General features: G+C 45.5%; 1 protein-coding gene and 1 long non-coding RNA gene across 2 annotated transcripts in view; one reads left to right on the forward strand and one right to left on the reverse strand.

The window, feature by feature from the left end:
- Positions 1 to 2,309: 2,309 nt before the first annotated feature.
- Positions 2,310 to 10,330, reverse strand: LOC116503725. The gene is made up of 3 exons (XR_004254736.1): positions 10,243 to 10,330; positions 6,919 to 7,064; positions 2,310 to 2,686 (listed from the first exon to the last, which is right to left on the reverse strand). It is a non-coding gene; the product is annotated as an uncharacterized LOC116503725 (long non-coding RNA).
- Positions 10,279 to 18,408, forward strand: part of ITGA5 (integrin subunit alpha 5) — a 93,531-nt gene continuing 85,401 nt past the window's right edge. Inside the window, exon 1 of the mRNA XM_032210304.1 lies at positions 10,279 to 10,509. Within this exon, the coding sequence (XP_032066195.1) occupies positions 10,301 to 10,509 (209 nt within the window). The 5' untranslated portion in view covers positions 10,279 to 10,300. The remainder of the gene's footprint in view (positions 10,510 to 18,408) is intronic.

An 18,408-nucleotide genomic window follows, 5' to 3' on the forward strand; every position in this document is an offset into this window, starting at 1 on the left:
GCACACGCACAGTTGTACTGGTATGTAACTCAGTGGGTATATATCAAACAATGCTTAGTCACTGGAGATATATAGACAACAACCTTTTCACACTGTTTCCATGTCAAACATACATTAGTCTTGCATCTGATTGAGACTGTCCTTCCATACATCCATCCCCCAATCTCTACAAAATCTCAACCCAAGCAAAGTGCATGTTCTTATGCTGAAATTAAGGGAAGTCAGCCATACCAAATCCATCTCTCTGATTTCAATGGGTCTCTGAATCAGATTAAGCTACTTTTCGATTGAGGCCAGAAAAGTTGCAGTTGGAATTGCATTCTCCTGAATATAGCTAGAAATGAGATTTCTTCAGCCACATGGCAAAAATGCTCTACCCCGACTCAAATGGTTCCTTCTGCCCTAGCCAACATGATTTAGAGTCCATCAAACTCTAGATGGTCCTCATTTGAGTTATATGACAGGCAGAATTCTGGCAGGGGGATAATCTTTACATTCAATCAATCAATCAGAATAGAGCTGGAAGGGACCTTGGAGGTCTTCTAGCCCAACCCCCTGCTCAAGCTGGAGACGCTATACCATTTCAGACAAGTGACTGTCCAGTCTTTTCTTTGAAACCTCCAGTGATGAAGCACCCATAACTTCTGAAGGCAAGCTGTTCCGCTGGTTAATTGTCCTCACTATTAGGAAATGACACAAGGTCGCCTTCACAGGGGCAATTCTTTTTCCCCAGCCCTAATGCCAAATGCATGCTGGGAAACACTGGCTGAAATTCTGATGAGAGGAACATTCAAATATGGAAATGAGAATAAGATCCTCTGTCAACTGGCAGAGAAGAAAGGGAGCATCTTTCAAGTATTATAGCACAAATACTCTTGCAATCAAAAAAGATTGTGAGGTTTTTTTCTAGCTACCCTACTTGACAAATCCCCAAGTACTTAAATACACTTCAGGAGTACATGAATCTAAACCAAGTTAATGCCACCGCCCCAAACGGGAGTTCGAATAGGGTTGTCCACCATGATGGTTGAGAGAGAAGCAGGACTTTTCTGTCCCCATCAAAATTCTCTTTCTCAGACTCAGACTTAGTAACAGAAAATCCAGTTCTCAGACTTCAGCTGGTCAAGACCACTAGACATTCCCTACTAGCAAGCGGCTAGGGGAAGATGAGGCTTGTAGTCTTACATATCTGAGCATCTCAGATGGGAAAATACGCTACGAAGTTAAATATGGAGTTTGAGAAACTAAGGAAGACTTTTAATATCCTTAAGTCTATCCCACAAAAGTAGGCTATTTTTAGTTTGACAGACACAAATTACATTATTGGATACTGATTTTGCAAAAGTATTTTTTTTAAAACACAGATCCTGGAATATAATCTCTCCAGAACAGATCTCTTGAGAAAAAGATCATCCTGCAGCAGGATGATCAGGAACCTGCTTTATCAATTAAACATTCTCACATTTTGCGAAGTGCCAGGGATGTTGATGGCACAACATTAATAAGTAATAATAAGATTATTGAAATAATTTCTTCTAAATGTCAACAACACTGCTGGCTTACTCAAATGAGCTGCCAGAATGCTTTTTCTGTGTATAAGGGGAAGGCAATTTCCCAACAGCAGAAAGAGATAGGATAGAGATTTGGAGGCAAAATTTCTGGAACGGAAATAGAAAGCATTATGATCAGCTCCACAAAGTAATTTTTCTCAACCTGAGCAACTTTAAGATGTGCAGCCAGCGTATGCCACACATTTTAGAATTATCCAGGTCGAGAAACATTGTCTTTAAAAAATGCATGGTTCAGCTCCCTTGTCTCTAGATTACCAGGGGTTCGCTACTGGGGGTTTGTAGAGGTTCGAGAGAACCTCTAGCTAAGAGTCTGTGCAAAAGAGAATTTGGAGAACCCCCAAATCCCACTCCTGGCTGGCCCCTCTCCCCCAGGCATCCCCACGCAGCCTGTTTTGGATGCAAGGAAGTGCAGGGCGCACATGAAGGCTTGGAGAGTGCAAAAAATGGGCCTATCATAAGTTCAGGAAGGACAGAAATGAGCCTGTTTCCAACCTTCAGAGCCTGGGGAGGCCATTTTCACCCTCTCGGAAGCTGGAGAAAAGCCTCTGGAGCCCAGGCAGGGGAACAGCCCACCCACCCCCAGCCATGGTGCAGGCGGCTGACTAGGCCACGCCCACCATGGCCACGCCCACCCAGCAACTGGGCAGAGAAACCCTTGCTAAAATTTCTGAACTTTAACTTTAACTTTTAATAGATTTATATGCCGCCCAATCCCATAGGACTGAAGCCCACCCTTGCTCCTGTTTGCTGAAATTTTTATTATCTGGACAACACAGATTAATCTGTGTCTTTGCGTGGAAGGAGAACAGATCAACATTTTTCTTCTTCAACCGTTACGCTGCATGTGGAAATTCCTCTGATAAAAATTGATACACCCCTGACAAGAAAAACTCTCCACTTGAATTTCTCTGAATCGCAGGAATCTTGATAGGAAGAAGACAAGCTGACAACCAATTCTTTGAGACTGGGGCCTGGAGGAGGAACTTCTGGGACAGATACGTGACGTGCCTGAATGGAAGTTCAAAATTTGGGGCCTACTTTCAGAAGGACAGCCAAGCAGAGGTGTGACATCCATGAGGCAAGGAACCACATTTCTGTTTCCTCGGCTTTTTAACCTGCAACACAAAGTGAAGAACTCTTGAACCCCTTGTAGGTGGTTTCTGTGATAACATTCCAGCAGTACAATCGGGACACTTGAAAGGAATTGTTTCAGTATTACAATTCAGAAAGACTCTAGGGGGGGAACGTCCATCCCTTCATCTCTATTTTCCTAAGCACCAGCCTATGAAAGGCTGCGAAGTAGATTGCAGGGTAGTGCCCCCCGCTTGAGAGAACTGATCATCATCCAAAGACAATCAACTTTCCTCGGGAGGATTTGCATCAGGCTCAGATCCAGGGTGGGACATGACAGCTTTCTCCGAGTCCAGGAATGCATAAGCAGTGGAACTGGTCTGTCCCCAATTTAATTCTCACCTCCACAGGCCACCAGTTATTTATTATTAGCACACAATGTTTTCCACAGCTAAGCAAATGTTTTGCAACATCGGCCGAACTCGTTCCTTTCCATGAGCTCAGCTGAGTCAGAGAAGAAACTTGGTCTGCTTTCAGCCTAAGCACCCCACCCAGGGGCCTAATTAGAAAGGGTGGGCGAGCAAACAAAAGCCACGGCTGCCTGTGGGGAAGCTGAGCCAGAAATCCCACCCGCTTGCTATTAACAGCAATCGGATAGCTGGTTGGGGTGGTGTTTTTTTAAAAATCCCAAGAAAGGACTGTTCTTGACCTAGGACTGACAGCTCTCATCACTCTCTCTTCCCTTCTGCTAACACTAACAACAGCTTAGGGAAAAAAATTAAACCACCCAAAGTTGCCATGGTTCCTTAAAAAAATAAAACAAAGAGCTGCACCAAATTGTTCAATTTCCCCATGGGGAGTCTAGGATTTAGCTGCTTCTTCCCATTTTACAGCAGGGGGAAGCGAGGCTCAGAAATCCAAACAGGGTGGTTATGATGAGGCTTGAACTCAAGACTCTTTTAAACTTTATTTAAAAGGTCTGCACCAAAGAACCAACAATAAAAAGCTATTTTGCCTCTAGTCGTTAGGTCTACTTGCAGAAGTGGTATTCAGCAGGTTCTGACCAGTCCTGGAGAACCAATAGCGGAAATTTTGAGTAGTTCAGAGAACCGGTAAATACCACCTCTGACTGGCCCTGCCCCCATCTCTGCCTCACAAGTCCCAGATGATCGGGAGGGAATGGAGATTTTACAGTATCCTTCCCCTGGAGTGGGGAGGGGAAGGAGATTTTACAGTATCCTTCCCCTGGAGTGGAGAGGGAATAGAGATTTTGCAGTATCCTTCCCCTGGAGTGGGGTGGTAATGGGGATTTTACAGTATCCTTCCCCTGGAGTGGAGAGGGAATAAAGATTTTGCAGTATCCTTCCCCTGGAGTGGGGTGGGATTGGAGATTTTACAGTATCCTTCCCCTGGAGTGGAGAGGGAATGGAGATTTTACAGTATCCTTCCCCTGGAGTGGAGAGGGAATGGAGATTTTACAGTATCCTTCCCCTGGAGTGGGGAGGGGAAGGAGATTTTACAGTATCCTCCCCCTGGAGTGGAGAGGGGAAGGAGATTTTACAGTATCCTTCCCCTGGAGTGGAGGGGGAATGGAGATTTTACAGTATCCTTCCCCTGGAGTGGAGAGGGAATGGAGATTTTACAGTATCCTTCCCCTGGAGTGGGGAGGGGAAGGAGATTTTACAGTATCCTTCCCCTGCCACGCCCACCAAGCCATACCCACCAACCTATGCCACACCCACCAATCCATGCCCACAGAACCAGTACTAACAAAATTTGAATCCGGCCACTGTCTACCTGCAGATCACTTTGCAAATCTTTGATTCATGTGCATTGGCCACAGGCACCCCAGCCACGTGAATGGGGAAAAGGTCATGATACGTCACGTGACAGCAATGTGACACCCTGAGCTTGACATCCATATATTAGAAGGTATCCCAATGATACAAGTTCCTCTATATGGAGAAGGCACCTGTGAAAATTCCCTCTCTGCACACATGCACACTGTAGGCAGTGGGTGGAGCATTATGATACCTATGTGCATCACAATGGGCTGGAGTGGTCCCATTGCTCACCTGCTGTTTAAGCAACCATTTCAGATCACCTCCACTCTCAGGATGTGGAGCAGCAGAAGGGGCCACAAGAACGCCTAAGGCAGGCTTACTTGATCCAGGATGGCTGAATGTCCATTCATCGAGGAGTAATTCCACAGGTATGAATAAGCCAGTAGATACCAGACAAAAAGCGCCTTTTGATTCCTGTTTATCGTTTCAAGTACAAAGCCATCTGCACTTCTCCCTTAGAACATGGGGGGGGGGATGCGCATGATTATCAGCACATCTCTTGCCACCTCTTGCGTCCGTCCTGAACTCTTGATCCATACCTGGCTTCTCCCAATCAGCCCTTTTTTGAAAGAGAGTGAGTTTTCCAAACAGGGTCTTGGCCTCTTCTAGCTTCCCCAACATGCAGGATGTCTTCGTGACCCGTCAAAACCGCGCTCGACTAAGCCGTGCCTGATTAAACCGCGTCGCTGACATCATCAACAGGGCGACAACAGCCAGCGCGGAGAAAGAAGGGCACTTTAAATAGCGCTTTGAAAGCAAGCCGATTCAACTTAAGGTAAGGGTTACGTTTAGGGTTAGCTTTAGGGTTAGGTTTAGGGTTAGGTTAAGGGTTAGGTTTAGGGTTAGGTTAAGGGTTAGGTTTAGGGTTAGGCTTAGGATTAGGCTTAGGATTAGGTTTAGGGAGGTTAGGTTTAGGTTTAGGTATTAATTTTAGGTTTAGCGTTTACAGTGTGCTTCTGTCTCCGCGCTGTTGTCGCCCTGTTGATGACGTCAGCTACGCGGTTTATTCGAGCGCGGTTTTGTGGTGGAACCGGATGTCTTAAGCTTTTGCAGGAAACTTGGCTAAATTCTCATGACACCTTAACCACAAATCAATTTATTTTGGTATAAACCGTCATCATGGGCCAGTGCCTATTCTTTGTCGCATGGAACATTATCCAGAATTGGCAAACACACACACATACATGCACACACGCAGGAAAAAAATCAGTGTTAAACCAAGGGGTCTGGGACAGCACTTAGCACAACTGCCCTTCTCTTCTATTAACAGCTGCAGAATTAATAGAGAGGCTTTTGTTTATGCAGCAATGAAGTAGATCTCTCTCGATTTCCCCAGTGCTCCTGCTTTCCATATGATTCCCACCCACACCCTTTAACTAATAATTATTATAAATGCAGCCACACACATGGGCAATGTTCACAGTTGCATAAAACCTAAGCTGAAGCCAAATGTTGAAATCTGCAACAATTCTCACCCTTACAGAAAAAGTACTGTCAGTTAAGATTACTTAATGAATCGGATACATGAGTGGGAGAAAGTTCCACCAACTATTGTGTGATTGCTTTTTGTGTTGGTAAATAATGCCACACCCTTTTCTCCATCCTGATTTTTCCAAATATGTTGGGCCTGCAAGTCTCAGAATGCCATTGTTCTTGAAAAAATTCAAGTAGACAGTACTGTTCAGTGGGTGGAGACAAGCAGCAGATGGTAAATAATGCCACACCCTTTTCTCTATCCTGATTTTTCCAAATATGTTGGGCCTGCAAGTCTCAGAATGCCATTGTTCTTGAAAAAATTCAAGTAGACAGTACTGTACAGTGGGTGGAGACAAGCAGCAGATCCACAGAACCTCAGTAGCGCTATCTAGAAAGAAGAGATGGTTATGAAATTCGCAGCCTACACAGCTCTCCTTAGCCAAATCACTTCTCTCACCTACAGCTTTTTAAAAGTACAATTGCCCCAAAGCACAATGAGCCTACATTAACACACACACACCCCAGCTCTCTGATCTTCAGCAGCCATGATGATATATATATGAGGTCTTATGACCATCTCAGAAGTACAGAGGAAGAATTAGATGGCAGGGGTGGGGGTGGGGAGGCTTAATGAAATCCATAAGCCTCATCCTTGACTGATAGATCGAGTTGCACACATCCTGTTGTAAGTAGCTAAGAGTATGATGTTAAATGTAAGGTCCTTCCATCCTTCCTTCCTCTTTCTTTCTTTCTTTCTTTCTCTTCTTTTCCTCTTTTTTATTTTCTTATTTTTTTTCCTATTAACCGCCCATTGTGAGTTGAGCAGCCTTATACATTTCCTAAATAAATAAAGCATCGTTCTCTCTTCATTTGTTTTTTTTCCTCATAGCACCTTTTGTTGAAATAAAAATCCAGCTTCTTCATAAATATAGCCCATGAATCCTATCATCACTCACCTGCCCTTTTTCAGTACACTGAGATGCTCAGTCTGTACCCTTCCAGATCTTGCTGAACTGCAGCTCCCACCATGTTTCATTATTGGCCCTGTTGTCTACAACTGGTGGAGGGTATAGTAAGTAGTTCATCAACATCTGGAGATTTCCTGCAAAACAAGGAGGTGGGACTGAAGGTTTTACACAAAGGACCAGTTCAACCTTCTTAAACTTCATATTAGTTTGAGGTTTGTCTACAAAGGATAAGCAAGATTGTCAAAGTAGAAGTGAGAAACCTATGGCCACTGGGTTGCATGTAGTTCATTGAGTAATTTTTCTGTACTCTTCAATCCTAATTGGAGTGCATAAATAGTGCAAATGTAAAACTGGCTGAAGACTGCTTTTAGAGAGTCCCCCCCCCAAACTCTAGGGAAATAAGAGAAAATCCTTGTTTTGTTCCTATACAACCCCACCCTGCTATTTTACATCATTACTCCACCAACTGTAGCCTTTGTTTTCACATGTGTGCACTAAAGAAGTAAAGTATAGCCTCCAGTTATCAAAAGGTTACTCTAAGGACTAGCAGGGCATGTCCTCCAAACAGCTTCCTAATAGTAATTGCACAAAACTGTAGAATGGAAGCTACAGCCATCTTGAGAATGTATGTTTTCTCCCTTTCACTCGCTTAGGACTATCAAACTCTAGTATCTCAAGGATCTGGATGTTATTTCTTAACAGCAAAAGTTGCTGATATTAGAATGGAATGAATGATCTGCAAAGGGCCTTGGAGGTCTTCTAGTCCAGGCCCCTGCTCAAATAGGAGAACCTATACTATTTCAGACAAGTAACTGTCTACTCTCTCCTTAAAAATCTCCAGTGATGGAGCACCCATGATTTCTGGAGGCCAGCTGTTCCACTGGTTAATTGTCCTCACTGTTAGGAAGTTTCTCCTTAATTCTAGGTTGCTTCTCTCTTTGATTAGTTTCCAACCATTGTTTCTTGTCCTGCCCTCTGGTGCTTTGGAGAATAATTTGATCTCCTCTTCTTTGTGGCAGCCCCTTAAGTACTAGAATATTATTATCATGTCACCCCCTAATTCTATTTCATTTGATCTATTTCTGTGTGAGCCAGAAGACAACAAAGTGTGCTTCCTGATATGATAGGTTTTGTTGGATCTGGGAGATCCAGGCTGACTACAAAAGCTTATTGGATAATGTTGGGCCAGTCACTCTCCCTAGTAATAACTTTAGAAGAGGCCTTCCAGCATGTTGCTTTCAGCTTTCAGAAAAAAGGAAACCATATAACTGTAATAAATTAATAAAGCTGCCATCAACATTTTCTGCAATTCAGAGTGATGGTCGTTTGGAAGGGTGCCTATCCGCTTATGCCTTAAGATTTTTCAAGAAAGCAACCTATTGTGCTTCTTTATTTCTGAAACCACCCAAATGACACGATTGGAGGGTTGGCCGTGTATATCTTAATACATAAATAATATTTCCATGATGAGGTTTTGGAGAGATCTTGAACAAACTATGCAGTTTTATGCTATCTAAATGTACTTGTGATGTTTTCAAGGGCGTTTTTCTTGCAGGCGGGTGTGTCTAAGATTGCAGTTTAAATTCATACTGTTTTCAAACAGACCCATTTCCCATTTATTCTGTCCCATCCCCAGCTTAGAAGGATTTGGAAAACCTGAATGGCTGCCAGTTATGAGAAACACAGGCGGATGAACCCCAAATGGCTTGACTCTTTGGAAGGAAACTTCTTGTGTTTAAATGTCTGCAGTGCAGCCAGAATACTCAGCACATTTGGGGGGAGGGGGGGAAGACAGGGAGAATCCCACACATTTTATTGTGCTATAGTAAGAGGCTTGAGGTTGGGAGTAAAGGTGCGTATGATTTTTCTTGGCCCAAAGTTACAACTTCCTGGATGATGTGCAAACAACTTTTCAGTCAACTGGCAATCTAAATGTGGTGAATCTTAAGGGTGGAGCAAGACTTTAGTGAACTGGAGGGGCTCAAGATATCTCTATCTTGCTTTTAAGGTTTGGGGGAATTTTATATTTGGGAAGAAACTTCATTCATTGAATTCAGGGATCATGGTGTCTCCCCTGCCAGGTAAGTATTGAGTGGGATTTATGTCCAGGCTGGTTTGCATAGGGTTGCACAATAAAAGTTATTGGACGCATCAGTTACAGGTAGTCCTCGATTTACAACTGTTCATTTAGTGACCGAAGTTATAGCAATAGCAGTTAGACTTATATACCGCTTCATAGGGCTTTCAGCCCTCTCTAAGCAGTTTACAGAGTCAGTATATTGCCCCCAACAACAATCAGGGTCCTCATTTTACCCACCTCAGAAGGATGGAAGGCTGAGTCAACCCTGAGCTGGTGAGATTTGAACAGCTGAACTGCAGAACTGCAGTCAGCTGAAGTAGCCTGCAGTGCTGCATTTAACCACTGCGCCACCTCGGTTTATAACAGCACTGAAAAAAGTGACATGACTGCTTTTCGCACTTACGACCATTGCAGTATCCTCATGGTCATATGATCAAAATTCAGATACTTGGCAACTGACTCATATTTATGACAGTTGTCCCAGGGTCATATAACCCCCTTTTGCAACCTTCGGACAAACAAAATCAACAGGGAAGCTAGATTCATTTAACCAACGTGTTACTAACTTAAACCTGCAGCGATTCACTTCAACAACTATCTCACTTAGCCACAGATAATTTGGGCTCAGTTCTGGCCGTAAGTCGAGGACTGCCCATATTGACACTTCCAGAACCTCACCCATGAACAGCAACCAAGCTGGATTTCTGGTCCCATTTGTGGTAGGAGGGAGGGAGGGTAGAAGAAAGCCCCCACACCTGGCTGGGTGTGTTCTTTTTCTTCTTCGGCTGAGCATAATTTCGTTTTTATGGTAACGCGGGGCAACCAATCACAACCAAACCCTTGCCTTTTGGAACCGCGAGCGCTCGATTCCCTTGCAGGAAGGAAAACCCCAACGTGACATCATCCGCAGCGCACAGCCGAAGAACAAGAAGTTCAACACAAGTCTCAGACAGAGCGGTTAAAACTTTTTTTTTTAATCCGTGGCTTTGCTTTCAACAACCTCCCCCCCCCCCTCATCTCCACCCCCCCACCCCCAATATCGAAATATTCATCACGGCTCTTCTTGGCTCCTCTCCAAAATTCCCAGCGCTGGCAGTTTAATGAGATCCATCCTGCCCCCCCCCCCCCCGGGCGTACCGTCGAGGGGGAGGGCGAGAAACTCCTCCTTTTGTGAGTCATTCCCGAGGAAGAGAGAGAGAGAGAGAAAGGCAGGGAGTCTCCGCTGCACTCACGTTCCGAGCGGCTTGGAGAGAAGATTGGTGCCAGCGCTCTTGGCGACCCGGCTAAACGATGGTTTGGGACTCCGTGGCCTTCCGTGCATCCGGACCCCCGTTTCTCTCCCCGAGCCCAGCCATGCTTCGTTGGGCTTTGCTCTTCCTTTTCAGCGGGCTCTGCGCTTGGGGTTTTAACCTGGACTCCAAGGCGCCGACGGTTTTATCCGGCCCCACAGGCAGCGCTTTTGGCTTCTCAGTGGACTTTTACCTCCCGGAACAACAGAGGTGGGTCCCATTTGGACGGCGCGACCCTAAGAGGAGGGGGGAGAGTTGGGGAGGGCATTTCGCACTTCTGCGAGGAAGGGGAACCCGGCTGGGTCGTCTCAATCCCACCGCGTCAAACTCTCCTACAACCCCCACACACACCCCCAGAAATTCGGGTGTGTGTGTGTGTTTCTGGGTGGAAAGTTTAGTGATCGTACTGGGGGAGGGGTGGGCTTGCATACGATCAATGCAGGCACGGCTAAAGATGTTGGACCCTTTGGTAACACTTGGGACAATTTAGCCCCGGGGCAATGGAATCGCATTGGCTCTGCTTGAATTGGCTGCGAGAGCCGCGTTCTCCCTTCCAAATCACGCCCCGCTCTCCACTTGGCCTGGCCTGGCGCCCGCTCCCTCTTGCTTAGCCCCACTAAGTGATTGCAGACCCACCGTCCCTGCCTGTTGCGCGCTTCCTCCCAACCCGCTCCCGTTAGTGGGGTCTCCATCCCGCACGCTCCCCCTTGGCGGGGGCGCCGGCCCGCTTTCTTTTTCCACCGGTGGGGGCCGCGCGCGCCACGGTCCAACTTTCCCTTAGGGGAACCTGGCGGACTTTCTGTGCGTGTCCACACATCCCTTCTTCCCCCCCCCCTCTCTCCATTCGTTCTCACCCCCAACAGGCTCGGAACCGAGCATTTCCTGTAATCGGAGCTCAGCCCCCGCCGCTCTTGTTTCCAGGGGCTTGGGGGGGCGGTGGAAGAGAAAGAAGGGGATCGGGCTTTTGGGCGGGGAGAGCCGGAATGGGGGAGAGAACCCGCGCCCTTCGTGGGGGGCAGATCTGTAAAAAAAACGTTGCTATTTAGCCTGGAAGGGAATGGTAAAAGGAAAAAAAGTGTGTGGGGGGGTCTCTGACCTCCACTCCACCAGGTGTGTGTTTGGCCAAAGGATTTGGCAAATAGCCAGCCGGAAGCTTCCCCCTCCTCACATAAGGCACCAGGGAGGGGGGAATCCGCCAAGGGAACCGCCGCAGATGAGATGAGATGGGGTATGTGGGCGCGGGGGGGGGGGTGTCGTATTCCAGGCTCTCCTCCCTCTCCTTGGGATGTGTTGAACAAGAAGCCTTATCCTGAATGGGGAACATCCAACTTGTCTGTCTCTCTTTGTATAAGCCAGCAAAGCTGAAAGGGTCTGGCAGAAATTCATACAGGATCCCCTTCCTCTTTAGCTGGGATGCTAGTGGCGGGTTGAAGATTGACTGTGGGCTCCCCGTCTCCATTTTGGGGTGGTTTGCAAGAAAGAAAAGATGCTGATGAAGATTTCCTGGTCCTAAATGGCTAGTTCTGCCTTTGCACGTGGTTTTTACACACTTAACTGGGGAAAGCTTATAAATGTCAGCTGGCATCTGCCAGCAAAGGGAGGGGCATGGGGACAATGTGTGTATTACACCCAGATCTCACCCATTTCCAGATTGAAAGGCTGCCACTGGGCAAATGGGTTGGGTGGTGTTGGTAAGTGTGCTTATGGGAGCACACAAAGACCACCCCACCCCCACCGCGATATCACAGGGAAGAGATTAAATAGATTTAATAGATCTTCTGCATTTAACTCTCCAAGAGACTTGTGCATAGTTGTTGGCAGGCGAATCTCTTAATTTATTAGGGCTTATTAAATACACGCACATAAAAGGGCAGAAAACTTCTGGAGGTGCAGGCTAAGCACTTACGTTAATCAACGAACTGGCAGCCTTGTGCCTCTACTGACAAAGAGACATATTGCAAAGCGTGGCTGAAAGATTTTTTTTAACACTCTCCAATGCCCCTTTAAACATTCCAGAATGGTGAGGGGTGGGGGAATAATGGGTTTTGAGAAGAAAAGAATAGGTTTTGAGCATTGTAATTTTTTTTTAAAGCCGTAACTAATCTGCAGTGATGATCTTCAGGTCACACCCTGCTAATATGGCCATTATGCCTATAGCTTCAATGAGCCAGCACAACGTGGAAACCAGACGGTGAGAGAAAACCAGCCACAAATCCTCACCTCAGGCTTTATTGTACAGAATGAAGTGAGGAGTGGAAAAAAGCACAGATGTTTGTCTACAAAATGGGATGGGTAGCTGGGAATGGTGTTTCAGGACATCTAGAGCGATCCTAACTGATTCCTTCTGCTTCTTATGGTTTGCTCATTGCTGTGGGTTTCTCTGCTTTGAGGGAGTCTGTGCTGAACACCCCTTTTGGTCAGTGGGCAGACATTCTTACATGTAATAGCATTCTCTCAAGCACAGTGGGGTGAATAGGTCTGATCTACCACTGTGCTCTGAATGATGCTAAAGGCTGCTGTTCAAGAAGAAAAATCAAGGGGGTGGAGAGGAGCAGATGCCTGCAGGATGTTGGCATTGGTGCTGTATATGCACAGTCTCCTCCACCTCCTGACTTGCTCTCTTTGGGGAGATGGGAGTGGCTGATGTCTTTCTCCCTGTGTCCTAAGAAAGAAGAAACCAATTCTATAATCAGGGAGGAAAAGCCCATTTATGCTCATCACTTCCTTGGCTAACTCCAGTTGTCCCAAAGATGTTGCTACGAATGGCAGCAATGCATCCTTGCTAGATTCTTGTACGTAGCTGAGGGGCAGATGTCCAGATATTTCATCCAAAATATTCATTGTGTGCGTCTCCCGAGGCTGCTTTTGCCACAGGAAAAGTTCCCATTGAGTCATGTTTGCAATGAGCTTCAAAGAAGCCAATGGCTTGCTTGCTGGCTGCACTCCTTTCTCTCTTTGGCTGATCAGAAAGAACCAGGTCATCCTGGGCAAGCTGTCCTCTTTTGGTGTTGTGCCCTGAACCTGAACCAGTCCTTGTTTGCCATCCTCCAGGCCTTTTCCTTTCTCCAAGAGTTCAAGCTACAGTTCCTTTGTCAAGCTGGGCACCGTTCCTTGGAGCGTCTAGCTAGAGTCCTCCGGTTGAAAGAAGTTAGCTGCAGTACGTGGTGCTCCAAACAGCATTAAGCCTGTAACTCTGTGGCCTGTTGCAGGCGCTTCCAGAGCATTAGCAGGATATTTTGAGGTCAATGCCCTGAGGTCTGATGGGAAGATTTTCTATGGGAGCTTTGCCAGCAGAACTGGCTCAGATGCAGTACAACTTCCTAGCTGGAAACATTTGCACAGGACAGAAACCAAGACATGGATCATCACCAGTGTTTAGCGCCTATGTGTGTGCGCTCTGCAGAGTCACACCCATGCATGGGCGTGTAGCATATGATCTGTGCAAAGAAACATACTCCCAATGAGTCTCTCTGGATAGCCTATTTTCCACATATACAGGGATTTTTGTCTAGGATTTTTTTTTTTGTTCGAAGCTGCCTTTAATAATGGTGGTGCTGGCGTTTCCACATCTCAACTCAAGTTATTGTCTATTGTTGTATATGTGATTTGTTCTAATTAGGCTAGTAAACAAGAGTGGAGTGTTGATTGTTCCTCCACTGCTGGATGCCTCTGCCCATATTTTAAACCCCAGCAAACACTGCTTCCCCACCCCTGTGGAGAAACAGTCTTTCCAAAGCTGGGGTTCTCCTGACATGTTGAAGGGCCAGATTAGAATATTGACAAAGAAGACTGCAAATATGTACAATTGATACCTGCCTCTCGGTTTGAACAGCAGAGCAGTTGTTTGATTGTTGACCAGCTGAACATCTCTGTAATTTAATAGAGGTTTTCTGCGTACCACCTGCCTCTCAAACTCCTGAAGTTCTCTACTTGATATCGGGTCAACTTTCTCTTGTGTCAAGCTTGTCTTTTGACCTCTCCAACAGGTCCAGTGTCATTGTCTGAACAGCACTATGAACGTACTTTGCCATTGTTTTCTTCTGGAATGTTTTTTAGCTTCCAAATGTAGTTTCTTGTGGTCCTCCTTCAAATACAAACCAGATCTGAATCTGCTTAGCTTCCGAACCCAAGCAAGATTGGCCAGCTGCTCCAAATACTTGACCTTCCAGGTTTTTCTTAGGGTGCTAATTTTGGAATCTCTGCCTAGCAAAATCTTTTTGCTCCCTCGTTTAGTTAATCAGAGATTCAGAAGGGTTCTGTGGATCTGATGACGTGAAAATCCCCACCCGTTCAGTGCAGGAGACCAAGTTGTCTGCCTTGCTCAATGCAGTCTTTCTCTGATTGACAATTGTTTGTCAAGATCAAAAGCGGTGGTCTTTTCCTCCCAACCTGAGACTCAAAAGACCGAACTTGGGTTTTTAAGAGGAGGACCTGCCAGTGAGCCTTCCTTCAACCATGGTTATTATGGCAAACAACTTAATATGTGCCAAATATGTCCTTGTCCCCCCAAACAGGCCCATCGTTGCAAAATGTAACATGCAGTAGCTCTTGCAAATGTGACATTTTTATGGGCTGCAGAGGAAAGCTTCTTCCAGGCCAGGAAGCAACAATATTTGCCTTTTTATTGCAGGAAGGGCCAGGAGGTAGGTTTGCTAGAGGCTGCCCTGGTGGGAACTTCCTGCCAGGCTCCCCAAGCTAGATCCTTAGGCATTAAATGTCTGTTTTATGGTTCCTATGCCTAGTGAATCACAGCCTCTCTTTTTCTCAAGCGACCAAAAAAAAAGAGAGAAAAAGAGAAATGCATTTTTAAAAAAAATAATCCTAAGTATTGAAATTCCTCAAACTCTTTTTCTCATTCTTAAGTGACTGTCTGTGTATGGTGTTTGTATCAGTACTGGCATGTGCAAATCTTGATGGACAAGCATATAAGTACCGTATGCATCTAAGGACAGACAGATTCGATTTATTGCTTCCCTTTTCCATCTCTGCCTATTTGAACAGTTAAATGCAAATGAATGTGGTAGCTATTTTAGCACCAAGTACAATCAGATTCATTGTAAAATAGGAATGGCCTACTAAGCCTTGCAGGGGGGGGTGTTGCGGGAGAGAGAGAGGAAAGGGGAGAAATTGTATGAAGTTTTTTTTAAAAACGACTTCCACGATCAAACTGCAAACTGCAGCCAAATAAATGGAAGCAGTGCTTAGGTCTACTAGTATAGGGGCAGAGATAGGTTCAGACCGGTTTGGCCGAGTAGGTAGTAACTCGGCCAGATATGTCCCTGAACCGGTTCTATCGGCAGCAGCATAGGTGCCGCCATCTTGGTTTTTTTGCTTATGCGCAGAAGCAATTTTTCACTACTACACATGTGCGAATAGCACACATCAAGTGCAGATGCAAAGCACGGACACAAAGTGCGGCCCTGAGCAAACCGGCAGTAGAAGAAGCCAGAACCCACTCCTGCATAGAGGATGGAGCTAGCAACCCCTTCTGTGAGAGAGCCGAGGTGGCGCAGCAGAGAGCCGAGGTGGCGCAGTGGTTAGAGTGCAGTACTGCAGGCCACTTCAGCTGACTGCTATCAGCAGTTCAGCGGTTCAAATCTCACCGGCTCAGGGTTGACTCAGCCTTCCATCCTTCCGAGGTGGATAAAATGAGGACCCGGATTGTTGTTGGGGGCAATAGGCTGACTCTGTAAACCGCTTAGAGAGGGCTGAAAGCCCTATGAAGCAGTATATAAGTCTCACTGCTATTGCTATTGCTATTGTGAGGTTGTGAAGGGAATCCTAGAGAGTTTCAAACAATCCCTGTTCAAAGCCTTCAAATTCAAGGACAACCTCTGAGAAAGAATGGTGGGAACTGAGTCCTCCTCCTTGCCTACCACCTTGTGATGATTATGGAAAGAGAGAACTTACCTACTGTCCAACCTTACTTTGCCTGTGTGTCCCTGGTTGAAGATTGCTGGTTTCCCACTGCAAAAAGCCAGTCATTTTTAGCAGGAATGTGGGGAGAGGAGAGAGTGCTCCCACAGTTCAAGCTTAACATAGCCGCCCCATCTCCAGCTCAGTGTTGCTGTGTTTTTTGCTGTTATTATTAGTGAAATAGCCGTGATCTATTCTCAGCAGCCCAGCTGATCGCCCCTAGCTTGGACAATAGGAAGCTGCATGAACTGGTGGCCTTCCAGGAATAGCAAGAGGTACGCCCTAAGCAGCACATGCCAGAATACAGGAATGTCCCCATTTAGTGTTAGAGGGTGTGCTGGTACTTCCAATCTAGTCCTACCATATCTGGGTAGTAGAAATCCAAGTGACAGAAATCCAAGTGATCCAAGGTTGATCTGTCCCTTAGCTAGCATTTAGTGGTTAGTTTTGCAGCCTAAATATATTAGGCCTATTTTAACTCTGCTACAAATACATTTCTTGCCCAGCAAAAAGTTTGCCATTATTCTGAAATGTCAGATCTTGTATTTAATTCTATTAATTCTATTATTGTTCTTTTGACCTTGGTCCACATCCCCTTCCTAGGGTTGCAAGGCAGAGTTGGCATTCAGCAGATTCTGACCAGTTCTGGAGAACCGGTAGCGGAAGTTTTGAGTTGTTCAAAGAACCAGCAAATACTACCTCTGGCTGGCCCCGCCCCCATCTGTTCTCTGCTTCCTGAATCCCAGCTGATCGGGAAGAAATGGGGATTTTGAAGTAACCTTCCCCTGGAATGGGGAGAGAATGGAGATTTTACAGTATCCTTCCCCGCCACGCCCACCAAGCCATGCCCACAGAACTGGTAGTAAAAAAAATTGAATCCCACCACTGTTGCAAGGGAGTGATTGGTGCTAGGTCACTGTAATTTTGTGCCTAGAACTCAGGCAGGACTAAAACTCAGGTTTAATCCCCACTCCCAATTCCAGTGCCTTTAACCATGCCACCAGACTGGCTTCTACCACTGCGGTTCCTTCATGCTTGTTGAATACTAATGGTTTGTTTCCTGTTAAATCTCATATCTGTTATCTTGAAGAGCTTACAAAAAGGAAGATTAGCAAGATGATGGTGTAGCATTTCCTGCAGAATGATGTGGATGTTTACTGGAAGTGCATTTCTGTTGCCCAGGCTTATCCTCATTGAAACATATCCCTGATGTTGAAATTAGCCTTGTTAGATGCACCAGCATTGTAAATCCAGCATTGTAAATGTTTAGAATGGAAATCTTTGGGGTTCACATCTTCTGAAAAGCTGCTGAAGATCTGGTAGTGTTAAAGCTTAGATCACTGGGATGGTGGACAACTATGAGAGAGAGCCAAATAAAACTCTCCCTGTTTAATAGTGGCATACCTCAAGTAGTAGATGTTAGAACAAACAAAGGTAATCATGTTTGTAAGAGTCCAAAGGCTCTTAATCAATATAAAAATAAAAATAAAAACAACGGGCTAATTGGAACTTCAATCTGATCCAGTGGAGTTCTAGAGTAGTAACCAGCATGAGCTCCGGTTCTCCAGAAATACTCTGCTTCTGCGTTTAGCCTCCTCTTGGCTCAGAGACACATGCATGAGATAACAACATAATACAGGAGTATGGCTAGAGCTGGTCCAAGAATTACAGTTCTTGTATGCAACGTTTTCTGTTTCCTGGTGGAAATTGTTTTTGGCTTTCCTGTGGATTGCCTTTGCAAAGGTGAAATGTCTCTATTCCCTCCCCAGTTAATTGCTAGCTCCAGGATGGGATGCTGGTAATGATTAGGTTTGTATTGGGGTGGGGGAAGAGAGAATGGAATGGATGGATTCAAATTATAGGAGTCTCAACTACCTAGTAGATGGAATCAAGAGCTGTTAATTAGCTCATTGTACAGAAGAGAAGATGATGGCCAGGAGAGAGAAAGCAGCATGTCACACATTGTGACGTGCATTGGCAAGTATCCTGCCATGGAATGGTCTGCATGTTGCACATTATACTGCAAACTCAGGGTTTATACTCAGTTTAAGCATTTTAAATCAGAATTTAGAACTCTTGATTTGTTCTGAAGCTAATCGCTAGTTGATTAGTTTGAGGGAAATGAGAAACAAGGGTGATATAGCTATATCCTAGATTGATTGCATGCGTCACTGATGGGAAGAGTGGAGGTGT

The sequence above is a fragment of the Thamnophis elegans genome, chromosome 2 (assembly GCF_009769535.1).
Source record: "Thamnophis elegans isolate rThaEle1 chromosome 2, rThaEle1.pri, whole genome shotgun sequence".
Taxonomy (NCBI): Eukaryota; Metazoa; Chordata; class Lepidosauria; order Squamata; family Colubridae; genus Thamnophis; species Thamnophis elegans.